At 41.1% G+C, this 13,855-nt stretch overlaps 1 protein-coding gene across 12 annotated transcripts in view; it reads right to left on the bottom strand.

Moving 5' to 3' along the window:
* Positions 1-13,855, bottom strand: part of TBXAS1 (thromboxane A synthase 1) — a 333,339-nt gene that overhangs the window by 118,979 nt on the left and 200,505 nt on the right. For all 12 annotated transcript variants that reach the window (XR_006282785.1, XM_043519073.1, XM_038398078.2 and 9 more), the window contains one exon: positions 2,491-2,579. Coding sequence is in view for 11 of the 12 variants with exons in the window: in XM_043519073.1 (XP_043375008.1) it covers positions 2,491-2,579 (89 nt within the window). In the remaining variant the exon portion in view is untranslated. The remainder of the gene's footprint in view (positions 1-2,490; positions 2,580-13,855) is intronic.

Here is a 13,855-nt window from a genome sequence, read left to right as displayed (position 1 = left end):
ATATTATATCTACTGTTTCCTCCCTACCCACAAGGCTTGTTACCCCGTCAAAGAAGAATATTACGTTGATTTGACATGATTTGTTCTTGATAAATCCTTGCCAACTATTACTTATCACCTTATTATATTCTAGGGGCTTACAAAATTTATTGTTTGAATATTTGCACCATTATCTTTCTGGGTACTGAAGTCAAGTCGGCTGGTCTATAATTCCGTGGGTTGTCCGTATTCCCCTTTGTATCGATAGGTACTATATTTGCCCTTTTCCAGTCCTCTGGGATCTCTCCCGTCCTCCAGGAGTTCTCAAAGATAATCATTAATGGCTCAGAGATCCCTTCAGTCAGTTCCTTAAGTATTCTAGGGTTTACTTCATCAAGCCCTGCCAACCTGAAGACATCTAACTTGTCTAAGTAATTCTTAACTTGTTCTCTTAATATCTGTTTCATAAATATTACATTATACCTTTTTCCCCTTTGTTTTTTAGATTTGGATCAGTTTTCATTAGCTTTGAGTTTCACCTACAGCAAAGTTTTTCCTTATTCTTTTAACAACAAACAACAAAGGCTAAGTGCTATTAATAATAGCAGCCTCCAGCCTCCTCTAAAGTTCATGTGAGAAATTTTAATATTGTTTATATAACCCTTTTGGTCAGGAACTGTACTTCTAAATTATAAAAAGAAAAAAAAGTCTCTTTATAAATGGTTATAAATCAAATGCAATCATGTCAGGGGTTCGCAAACAACTATCAAATTATCCACGGTCACAGCCCCCATGTCATCTTATGAAAGACTAGTTTGATTCTGGATATCAGATTCTCTGGTGCTTTGACCATGAAAAAGCTGCCTCTTTAGCTCAAAAGAAGATCCCTATCTGTGAGAATGTTTCTTACAACCCTGCCAATAATTTCTATCCATATATTGTACAGCAGCATTTCTCGAACTGTGGTCAATGGACCACTGGTGGTTTGCACATCATGAGGGACTGAAGGGAGCCACAAAGGAACACAAGGACATTGCTGAGAAACTAAATTATTTCTTTGCATCAGTCTTCACTGCAGAGGATATTTGGGAGATACCTACCCTGGACCTGCTCTTCCCTGCTAATAAAGATGAGGTAATATCAGAGATTAAGGTGTCAGAAGAAGAGGTACTGGAACAAAATGATAATTTAAAAAGTAACAGATGGTATACCTCCAAGGATTCTGAAGTTCATCTAAAAAATGACAGTGCAGAATTAAAGGCGGTTCAGAGGAGAGCGATGAGAATGATTATGGGCATGGAAAAACTATCATATGAAAAGAGATAACAGAGACTGTGATAGTTTACCTTAGAGAGGAGATAAGAGAGGATATGATACAAGTATACAAAATAACTATATACTTGTATATGAAATAGTCTAGAGAAGGCAGATTGGGAGCTTCTCTTCTCCCTCTTTCATAAGAACAATGGGACATTCAATTTAATTAAAAGCTGGCAAATTCAAAACTGATAAAAGGAAATATTTTTTCACTTAATTAGACTGTGGAACTCATTGCTACAGGAAGTTATTGAGACCAAGAATTTTGCAAGATTCAAAAAGGAATTGGACATTAATATGGATTGCAAGAGTAAACAGAGTTATAATAGTTAATGCCAACAAAAATTTTGAAAGGGATATTCAACCTCATACTTCAGGGTTTATGCCAATCTCTGACTATTGAGAGATGAGGATGAGAACTAAAATTGAGACCAATTATCCTACAACTGCCTATCTTGGGGTTTGTTGCCAGCTTTTGGTGCTGGCACTGTTAGAGACAGGATACTGGACTAGATGGGTCTGATCCAATATTGCAGTTCCTGTGTTCACATGTTTCTAGTGGACTACAGGGAGTTGACTGGACACAGGCTGATGCATCTCTCCTTTTGGTTTCCAGCTGTTATACTTCATTAAAAGATAGCTACAAATACCTTAGATACCTCCTAAAATTACTTTTCCAAATAAGCAATTGCTGCCACAGGGAAGTTACGGTATGTCTACACTGCAAAGAAAACCCCCTGGCTCTGCATCTCGGAGACCAGGTCAATTGACTTGGGCTTCTGAGGTTCGGTTGCAGGGCTAAAAATAGCAGTGTATTCGTTCCTGTTTGGGTTGGAGACCGGGCTCCAAGACCATCAGCCCTCGCCAGGTTTCAGAACCAGGGCGCCAGCCCAAGCGGGAACATCTCTGCTGCTATTATTAGCCCTGCAGCTGGAGACCTGCGAGCCCAAGCCTGATTGACCTGGGTTCTGAGACTCAGCACCGTGGTGTTTTATTTCCAGCATAGACATACCTTTAGAATGAGAATGACTGCAAAGGAGAGTTGTCTCATCAGACACAACCAGCATTAAGCTGTGATCCACCCTCGGAAAAAGAATGAGAACTCCTTTTGTAAAGTAAGTGTGTATTTAGGGGAAGCATGACTATTCAAGTATTTTGAAAAGGTGGTTCTCATCTGTAGTGTGGTTAATGTACCTTTGGATATCAAAAGCCTTGCCAGAATCTGCATACACCTTCAAGTTACTCAGCAGGACATCACATGCTTGGTTTATTAGTGGAGTCATCTGAAAAGGAACACACATGGCATAATAAAAAAACCCAGTAATTTCCTCTATATTAGTTACATACAGTAGATGGTTCAGTGCTCACAAGATCTTCTGTAGCAGTGGATGAGTAATTTTTTCTGAGGCAGAAAGAACCTTGGAGGAGGGGGGAGACACCTCTTGTTTCTCAGAGTTAGTCTACACACTAGAAGTGCTACAGCTACGCCAATGCGACGCGTCTAGTGAAGATGTTCTATATCGACAGGAGAGAGCTCTCCCATGAGCATAATAAAACCACCTCCACGAGAGGCGGTAGTTATGTCAGTGGGAGAAGCTCTCCCGCCAACATCGCTGTCCACACCAGTGATAAGATTGGTGTGTCATAAAAATAAAGGGAAGGGCAACCACCTTTCTGTATACAGTGCTATAAAATCCCTCCTGGCCAGAGGCAAAACCCTTTCACCTGTAAAGGGTTAAGAAGCTAAGATAACCTCGCTGGCACCTGACCAAAATGACCAATGAGGAGACAAGATACTTTCAAAGCTGGAGGGGGGGAAAACAAAGGGTCTGTCTATCTGTGCAACGCTTTTGCCGGGAACAGATCAGGAATGCAGTCTCAGAAACTCTGATCAGTTAGTAAGTAATCTAGCTAGAAATGCATTAGATTTCCTTTTGTTTCATGGCTGGTAAAATACGCTGTGCTGAATGGAATGTATATTCCTGTTTTTGTGTCTTTTTGTAACTTAAGGTTCTGCCTAGAGGGATTCTCTATGTTTTGAATCTGATTACCCTCTAAGGTATTTACCATCCTGATTTTACAGAGGTGATTCTTATACCTTTTCTTTAATTAAAATTCTTCTTTTAAGAATCTGATTGATTTTTCATTGTTCTTAAGATCCAAGGGTTTGGGTCTGTGTTCACTTGTACAAATTGGTGAGGATTTTTATCAAGCCTTCCCCAGGAAAGAGAGGGTAGGGCTTGGGGGGATATTTTGGGGGAAGACGTCTCCAAGTGGGCTCTTTCCCTGTTCTTTGTTTAACACGCTTGGTGGTGGCAGCATATGGTTCAAGGACAAGGCAAAGTTTGTACCTTGGGGAAGTTTTTAACCTAAGCAGGTAAGAATAAGCTTAGGGGGACTTTCTTGCAGGTCCCCACATCTGTACCCTAGAGTTCAGAGCGGGGAAAGAACCTTGACACGGTGTAACTGATGTCACTCTGGGGGTGGCTTATTCACACCCTGCAGTGACCTAAATTATACTGTCATAAGTGGTAGTGCGTACAAGTTCTCAGTTCTGACCACAAACAATGTGCCAGCTCCAGCAACTGGCTGCTGGAATAGCAATTGCCACTGCATGGATATACACATAGTTAATGCCCATCAAAATACTCTGCTAACAGTCCTTCGCAGGTGCTGACACATGATGGTCAAGAGAGGATCTAACCATGGCGTGGCTGTGGTTAACAGAGGAGTAATCCATCTTTGTTGACTCCTACAAGTCAGGGCAAAAGCAGAGCAATGATCAAAACCCCATTTGGTATTGGTCTATGTACCGCCACACATAAAAGGGCATCAGTGGGCAGTCATACCTATTGGTCAGAGCAGGAGTCAGGCCTAGTGGTCAAAGCAGGCACTGGGAAGTGGCTCCAATCCAAGGGTCAAGGCTGCAGACAGGAATCACTCGCCACAACAGGAGTCAGAGCTGGAGTCAAGAACCAGGGTCAGGGTAAGGAAGTCAGAACTAGGAGCAAACTGAGGTAGCAAGGACTGAGTAGGAGCACGGCTGAGAAACAAGGCAGGAACAGGACTAGGAGCAGTGCTGGAGCAGGACAGGGTAAAAAAGTGAGAAGCAGCAGGCATATGGAGGATTGCAGCTATAGGAGTGAATGCACTGAGCAGCCAGAGAACTGCCACTGCTGCTTGGCTGAAAGTCATCCAGCTGCCCCTCCTGACTGATTGGGTGGTACAGTCAATCAGGTAGCCTGCTGCAGACCAGCTGCACTTGTTGGACTGCCAGGAGACTAACTCTGCTGAAAGCCCTGATCCCTGATAATTAGACACCAAACACAATTATGTTCCATGAGTGAGTTGACTACTTTGGGTTAGTGCTCAGCCTGTGATCTGAGTGTATCCCATGGCAGCACTGTCTGCTATGTCCTTTTCTTTACAAAAAGAAAAGGAGTACTTGTGGCACCATAGAGACTAACAAATTTATTTGAGCATAAGCTTTCGTGAGCTACAGCTCACTTCATCGGATGCATTTGGTGGAAAAATTGCGAATACAGACTAACACGGCTGCTACTCTGAAACCTTTTCTTTACAGAGACTGTGAATTGTACTTCTCTATAATCCATGATTTGATACCTCATTGTATCCCCAGTGACTATTATATGCACCCACAGGGAGACAAGCTGCCTACACTGGCAGCCACATACACCCGCAAGCTCCACACCCTCCTTGCCTTCCTATCCAGATATTCTGCATGGATGTGAACCAGCATGATAAGAGCAAACAGGCTTGTGCTACTCCTGTGACACTCTTACAAAAAATGACTTACTGCATCCTCTTGCTACATCAACAGAGCAATGTAGGCTGCCCATCCAAGTCCATGTTGCTTGGCACCTCTGCCTTCATGAAACTGGCATAACACTTTGTACACAGGCACAGAGCCATCTGAACACAGCCAAGAGATCTGTGGATGAGCAACCAGTATGTTTACTGAAGGCAACATTCCGAGTTAGGAATATTGTTAGTCACATGAGCTTCCATTACTATAGTCAAAGGAACAGGACATTACTATTTCAGCTCAAAACTGGATTGATTTGGACCTCATAGTAGAAATCTCATAATGTGAATTCTGATGAAGCCAGATTGATATTCTGCAAAAGTAGCTGAGAGAGTAGGGGAGTTATAGTGCAATCTCCTTTCCCCTTTGACTTCCCCCCTAAACGTCCCCTGCAAAGAGGTTCTTCTCAAATGGTTCAATAAAATTAACAGAAATCTGTTAAACAGGTTTAAATGGTGTGAAATGTTGTTTTGTAACCGCTGGGTTAAACCCTTCCACATAACAGAATTATTTAAGGAGAACAAAACAAAAATCAGTATTTTAAACAGGTATGATTATTAAACATATGATGATCATGATATATTTTCTTTTTATTGCCTTATTTTCTCCCTCATTCTTCATCACCAGACATGCAGCCACTCACCCAGTTGTTATAGCTTTCCAACAGCTGATGGGGTGGGGGTGAGGGGTGGAGCGGGTTACTCTTGGGGTGGACAGGGCAGCTCACTCTATTGCTCAGAATTTCTATATTCTGCCAGCCCTTGAAGTCTCTGAATTTATTTCTACCCATATGATTTTTTTGTTGGCAAATCTACCCAGGGAAATGGAAGTTAACAAGGATTTGATTTGTTGTGAATGTGTGCAGGCATTGTTAAAGGGTAAGGACATTGACAAGACAATTATTTGCATAAGAAGACTGTGCAGGATATATATTTAAGCTTTTTTTCTTGCAGGGGGAGGGGCATAAATAACTTAATGATAAATAAATAAAAAGACCACAGGCTGACATATTTATTGATTCATGAGCAATTTAAGCCCTTTGTTTAATCATCGAGAAAAATAAAATAGTGGTGGTGGGGGAAAAGAAATTACAGAAAACTTTAAAAAATATAGTACAGTAATAAACAAACTCAGCAGCTATGCTCTGGAGACCACTACCTTACTATACATTATCATTTGCCAATCAAGATACAAGAGCTCCACAACCTATGATTTTCTGTTAAGTAAATAAACTCCAGCTGCTGTACATTCCGATTGGCTGGTAGTAACATAATGGAGTAAAATTGAAACAATATGTTCCTTGTAAATATTTGATCTGCCAGTATCTCAGTGTCCAGATTTATTTCTATCTGCCAAAGAAGAGTGCTTGGGGTTGGGTTTTTCTTGTTGCCAGGGGCTTCCTTGCGTAATCTTGCCAATATATGGCTTGGCACAGAACAATTAGTTTCTGGCACTATGTATACACAGTACACTGGGGTGTTTACTTTGCTCAATAGCATCATAGTCACACTCCTCTGATTAACCACATTTCTGAGTATTTAAGTTTATCTGCCTTAATATTAGTCCCCACAATATGCCATAGAAAGACACATTCCCTGCCACACAGAATTTACACTCAAAAGAGTCATGAGAGATGAACAACGTATGAGCAAAATGTTCAAGGTAATATTGTTTCCAATCAGATTATTTTTTTAAACAGTGTTTGATTTTCCCCCACTCCCCTTTACCAACCATCTCTCCCCTCTCTCTTTCCGAACCTGCTCCACTGGTGCTGCTCCGCTGTTCTCTCCTCCCAAACTGCTCATTCTACAGCACAGAGTCAGGCTCAGAATGAGAATCTTGTGGGTGGAACAAAACCAATCACCCAGTCCAATGGTGCCCACTTTAATGGGAGTCTCTGGAGATCATCTGCTGGTGTTCTCTAGGGCAGAGCGAAGGGTTTGCATGGTATGTTTCGCTTTTGCAATCATTGGCAGCTCCTGCTGCTTACTCTTGCTCGCTACCACAGAGGTTGGTGGCTGGAGGTTCCTTCCTCAAGACGATAGGCAAACACAGTGTTAAACAAGGTTAGGGAGTACTAAACTCCTGTCTTGATGCATGGGGATGGTCTACAGGACTCACTGAACATCCTTTCCATCCTAAGCGATTATTATTTTCTAACTATATCATGTCATATTAACAATTTTCCATAATAACTATCTCAGCATTCAGCAAAAATGGTTAACCAATTGTCTGCTGCTATAGCATGAAAACCTTGCCTTTATATATTAAAAATAGTAATTAAAATATCAATAAGATTGTGTACGATCATCAGTAATAATCATTCAGATTTTCATACTGTATTGCACAAGAGCAAGGATCACTATCATATGGCACTGTGACAGCATGATATGGGCTGGAGAAAAGTAATTCGTGGATTATAAAACCAGAAATGACCACTGCAATTATCTAGTCCGACTTCCTGCATAACAGGTCATAGGACTTCCCTGAATAAATTCCTGTTTGAACTAGATCATATCTAGATCCCGGGTAACCTTAATTTAGCCTCCTTCTGCTTATGTATTATAATACAGTCTTTAATTATATGATCATATGCTGTTTTTTTCACAGGAGATTTTAGGTGCAAAGCTCTTGAAAGTCTCTACTGAGCACATGCGAACTGTGATTTTTTTCAAAGGCTTGTAACTCAGCCAAATTTGAGTGAATTTTCACAGGGACAGAAAAAGGCACATCTCTGAAACAAAGGCCACCCCTTTTTTAAATGTCAAGCTCTGCTTCAAAGCACGGAGGCACCATAGAGTCTCAAAAAATGTTGCCAGAATTTTTAACTTGGGAAAAACCACCTTCAAGAACACAGACATCTGTGCTGAAGTTTTAAAAAAAATAAATAAATAATTGAGCTAAGGCAAACACCCAGCACACAAAATTTCATCCTGAATGGTTAAAATTTGGGAAAGTTATAAGCAACTGAAATCAGGGCCTTTAAATGGGAAGCTTGGGGCATCCTTAATAATAAATGGTGCTACCAGCTCGCCTGTAAGGTCTATAGCTAGATGGCACAATGTGCCCAATACATACACACACAAATACTATACCAAAATTACTGTATTGAAAGAATGTTACTAAGGTTGCAAAGCCAAGCATTCAAAAGTAGGAAATGCCAGAATTAAGGCCTGTGCAACCTTAATTCTACCTCACTGTGCATATGAATTATGACACAATGTTTAATTAAATTATCACATACCATTTGTTCTACAGACTTCCTGCCTCATTCAATGCACAGGATGAACCATGCACAGTCAATCAGACAGCTGTTAATATTTCTTTTTATCCTCATTATTCATGAGCTGATGTAGCAAAGCACATAAGCAGGTGTTTAAGTACTTTGTTGGATTGGGGCCTCAATACGTGACCCCATGCCTTAATCTCTCTCTCTCTCTCTCACACACACACACTTTATATATTCAATGGAGGGGGAAGTGCAGGACTAAACCCAGCAATTATGCCCTGTTGACACTTTTTTTTTGGCCTGACATACAGTTTGTCTAACTTGCTAGGCAGGGTCCATGCCCTGGTACTGGTGGTCTCATGGAACATGAGAATATTTGGCACCACCTAGGGACTAAGGGCCTAATCCAAAATCCACTGAAGTAAATGGGACACTTTCAATTAACTTTGAAGGGCATTGGATCAGACCCACAGAGAGAAGCCTTGTGTGAGGAGGGGGAGAAGAGAACTACAAGCTCATGAAGAACTGGTGCTGGAACATTAGCAGCAGGTAGATAAGGCAGCTGTTGCACCAGTAATGGAGAACCCACTCTGGGGACTCCATCTCCCAATCCTGGTGGCAAGTACACAGGATATGAAGAACCCCCGCCAGTCCAGATGACTGAAGAAACAGGAGTTTATCAGAGGCAAGGGAAAAAAGAAGGAAGAGAAATTGTGGGTGACAGCACATAAGAGTCAAGAAAGATCATTTGTGGGGTGGGGGCTCATGCAGTATTCATTACCCCCATACTCAAGCACTAGGGAAGACAAAAAGAAACTGCATCTCTTCATTTACAGTTAACTGATCAGACCCCAGTGAAGGGTCTAACATTGGGGGCATAAGGGACATTGAGGGTCCATCCCACAAATGATCTTCTTTGACTCATATATGCAGTCACCCAAAATTTCTCTCCTTTCTTTTAACCTGCCTTCACAACAGTGAATGACACAGAGAATTGTACATCACCACCAGTTGTACAACATCACCACAAGTTCTGCTTTGCAACCCTCTTCAGGTAGAAAAACGGCATTAACACAAGCTCCATTTCGCAGATTGTTTAGGACAATGCTTCACTGTGTTGCTCACTTGCACTTTTTGTTTGAACGGGTGGCAGTGGTCGAGAGGATTGCAGGTATACTGATAGGATATGGCAAGAGCACTGCAGCACAATCAGAATAAATAAAAATCAATAGAATTCTGCTGGTGTGGGCAGTAAAAGAGAGAAGAATTATTTATCAAGTCTGACAAGGGGTTCAGAACAGCAGGATCATCAGAAGTGCATTCTTTACTTTTATCAAGAAATGCTAAATAGGGCACCAAGATCACTACGGCTTGGACAAACATCCTAATATCTTTTCTTGCTTTATTATATCATACCTGGAGAGAACTTTAAAAGAATCTTGGTGTAGCTATGATACTTCTAACACATCTTTTATCCAAGGACCTCAAAGCATGTGACTGACATCATTAATGAAGCAAGTCTTACAACAACCTCGTGAAGCAGGTATTATCATCCCCATTTTACAGAAGAGGAGACTGAGGCACAGAGCGCTCAAGTGCCTCTCTCAAGGTCATGCAGGAAGTCACTGGCAGAGCTGGGAAGAGAACCCAGATCTCCTGACTCCCAGTCTTGTGCTGTCTCTCCTAGTCTGATTATTTATTGCTCCTATTGTAGTAGCGCCCAGAGGCCTCAATGACAGGCCACGTTGGCTATCGACTGGACAATCATAAAGGAAGGTATGTGCCTCGCCTCAAAGCATTTATAATCTAAGGCCTATCCTGCAATCAGATTTGCTAGTGACTCCAGTGGAGCTCCACATGAGTGCAGAGGTCCATGCAACAGATCTAATTGCAGGATCGAGGCCTGAGAATCAATGTTCTTATACTGCACTCATCATTAAGATTCCTCAATGCTTCACACTAACAAGCATTAAAACCTCCTCTAATGAGAGTGAGCTGTTTTACTAGTTTTACTAGCCTTTTTGTGTTCATTAGAAAAAGAAAAAGAAAAAGAAAAGGGAGAAAAGACAGACTATGGAACTCCATAAAAACAATGTTTAAATAGCATTCAACTTTTAATGCAAACAAGTTAGGAGATTCAGGGTGAATGAGTTGTGGAAGCCACATGGAAAATTTTGAAACACATTAGAAAAACAATTCTCCTAATATAGGCAGCACTAGTATGGTCACCTAACAATTAACAATGCTCAGCTTTGTTGAAATTTTCCATATTTGGTGTCTGCCTCTGGTTGACTTTTTTCAGAATATCACAGAGTCAGGTGAAAATCCTCAGGTTTGTTTAATGAATTTCTCAATAGCACCCTCCCCTGCTTTGTGGAAAAACAAGGTGAGGTGAGGGCCTTGTAGGTCTGTCAACCCAGGTCTCCCATCCAGATACAGAAAAACTGCCCCTATCATAAAGTACTAGCTTTCTGTATTTGATGCTGCCCCCTAGTGACTAGCCCATAGAGCGAATAAGGAGCCTACTGTTACTACCAGCTCTGAAGATATACTCAAGTAGTAGAGGCCAGTGTTTTTAAAACTAAAGGACTAGGGTTCTTAGACCCAGTTCTCCAGGTGTGTGTGTAATTTATCTGGCAGCTAGGTTAGTTGTCTTCAGCACACAGGTTCACTAGAATATTGCCCTATTGCAGGCCTCAATCTCCCTGTTATCCTATAGCATTCAGGTAGACAATGGTTTGCTCAGAATGGAGCGGTAACTTACATTGCTCATGTGCAACTCCCAGCACTCGCTGAGGATTTTTGCAGCCTTTGTAAATGCTGTGGAAGAGCCTGTTAGTGCCCCAGGGAATCAGGGCATAGCAGAACACCAGGGGACATGGCGAGGCAAGTGCTCCAGAAAAAACTGTGAAAGGGGTGCATTTTTTTACTGCCAGGTAGGCCTGTGCTAAGGCCCTAATGATCTGAGAGAGGAGGTGGACAGATTCCTGGAAAGAAGAACTATTAACTAAGCAGCTGGCCATTTCCTGCCACTCCCACTCTTGGGATAGGGTTGCAAATGACAGACCCTGCTGGTAAAGCATCGTAACATGACAATGACATGGTGCAAATGCCATTAAAATGTGAGACCACACTGAAGTGTTAGAGACTAACAAACTCCAATCTACGATGTCTGGATTGAGCATGGTAGAAATGAAAAAAGGTGCAGGAGGGAAAAAAAATAAGCAATTCACCCAGACTCTTAGATGCCAAATTTTACACCAAATGCAGCTGATTTATAATTCCTTGGAAAACAGGTTTTACAATGGAAACCCTAATAGGATTAATTATTTAGAAAAGTTCTGAGCACCAGACCTTGCTGTAATATGGCCAACACTAAAAACTAATTTTTCTGTCATTGCAGTACTTCAGAGGCTCTGTAGGAAGTACTAAAGGTGGGAGGCTTAAGAAAAGGAGAGATGGATACCAGTGAATGAGTACTGATTTCCTTTGAGAAATTCTAGTATGACTTCTAAATTAAGCAGCGGAGAGAAGTGTGTGTGAGTGAGGAGTTAAATCATATTAAACTGAAGTCCTAGGACAGAATACCTCTTTTGATTTAAAAATATATACAAGGATGAGGCACATATACATTCAAAAGAGGTTATTTAATTTCACATAGAATCATCTAAAATAACCAAGAACACCCCTACCTCAAAAGAACTGTACCCAGATGTATCATTTCCTGCTGAAAAAAGCCAAGCACAGTGGCAGGCAGAAACAGAATAGTTTGGAACAATGCTGCTGAAGCTACTGAACCAAACTGATTTAGGTTACTTGTGGGGATCCCCTTATCTGGAGATAACATTTCTCAGCGAAAGGGAGTGGGGCATTCCAGACACACAGGTAGCATTGTTTGAAGGAAGCTCTTCCCTGATTGTTTAGACTTGAACACTCCCCTCCTCACCTTGTACAACAGAGTAGGAAAAGTCTCCTTTTTCTAATAACTAACAGGATGTTAACAGTCTCAGCATACACAGTTTGGAACAGGGAGCAAAAGGTGGAAGGCGGAAGAAAGATAAATGTTACAGTATGCACATATGAGCTTGCTGCTAGACATTAAGTCAGTACAGGGCTTAACCCTCTAGCTTTAATCTCCTTTGGTGTTGTTCCTTCGCTATCAAGCAGAATGAGATGTAAGTGTGGATTCTTCTTCTCCCACATTAAAAAATTAACTCTGCAAACATGCATCATCACCACAAAGCACTATGTCCAAAGAACCCTTTTTCCCCTAAAGTATACCTGACTGATGCCAGCAGGGGTTGCTCTGTACAAACCAGGTGGTGATTGGTTTCATCTTTTGTTAGTTTAAACAGCAAAAAGCTGAAGTCCCAAACTGCTCTGTGCTGAAGATGTGCAGTAAGAGAGATTAATTTTAGCTCAGGAAATGCAAAAAACCTCTCCTCTTCAGCCACACCATTACTGAATAATCATTTGAGTATTTAAAAACCCTGTCTATGAAATTTGCTATCAAGCCAGTGGCAGAGTCAGTGTCTAGATGCATAACCAATGATATTATCAGTTCTGATTAATCAACGGTCCTTACCAGGCTTATGGCCAATTAGAATTTACCATAATAAGGAGGTGACAGCTGGTGTTGCTAAGCAACTGCTGTCTATAGAGCTAAAGAAGCCAGACGCATTTAGATGTTACTGTGGATTTCGACAGCAACATGTCAAAATAACACAAGCTTCTGCCCAGTGGAAAATTTCACAACCAAGAACTGGGCACCAGAGAGAGGAATGTGTTTCCTTTTCAGCATAAATGCAAAAAAGGAAGATTTGTTTTAAAGCAGAGATTAACCAGTCAATCATTACTCTGCATTTAATTAAGAGATATAGTGTCAATGGAATACAACTTTGTCATAGGGTAATGGTCTCCCACACTGTAGATAAATGCTGAGAAATTTACAGAAATTAGCAGAAAAATATTTATTTCCTATCAGTGGTATTTATCTTGCAACTACATTCTATTCCAGTGACCTATTTCTATTATATCCCAGAATTAAAGAATAAAGGGGGGAGGGGGATGAAGAGAGACTGACAGAGGTTCGTGCATTAAAGTGAGAGCTACTAATTCCGCAAATACTGAAAAGCTGTGTTCTGATGGATAGAGAGCATTAACCTTTTTTGTACTTTAGTCCATCACAGCAGCTTATTTTTAAAAGTTTTTTTATTTATTACATCTACTACACTTTTATGAGCAAACTGATTTCTTACTGGAGAAAGTTATGAGGCCAGATGCTCATCTGATACAGAACAGCACAGCTGTACTGAAGTCAATAGAGCTACGCTGATTTACACTAGCTGAGGCTCTGACCCACATTGTGTTAATACACACACAACAATGGGGCCTGAACAGTTTGACAATGACATGTTGACAGTCCTTTAAATATCCCTGAAGTGCAGCATACAAGGAAAGTGCTTGCAGAAGACGAAACATCAGCTTCTTTGGATTAAAGTGAT

The sequence above is a fragment of the Dermochelys coriacea genome, chromosome 1, assembly GCF_009764565.3.
Source record: "Dermochelys coriacea isolate rDerCor1 chromosome 1, rDerCor1.pri.v4, whole genome shotgun sequence".
Taxonomy (NCBI): domain Eukaryota; kingdom Metazoa; phylum Chordata; order Testudines; family Dermochelyidae; genus Dermochelys; species Dermochelys coriacea.
Note: the sequence above shows the minus strand (reverse complement) of the source record. Positions and strands in the feature narration are given on the sequence as shown.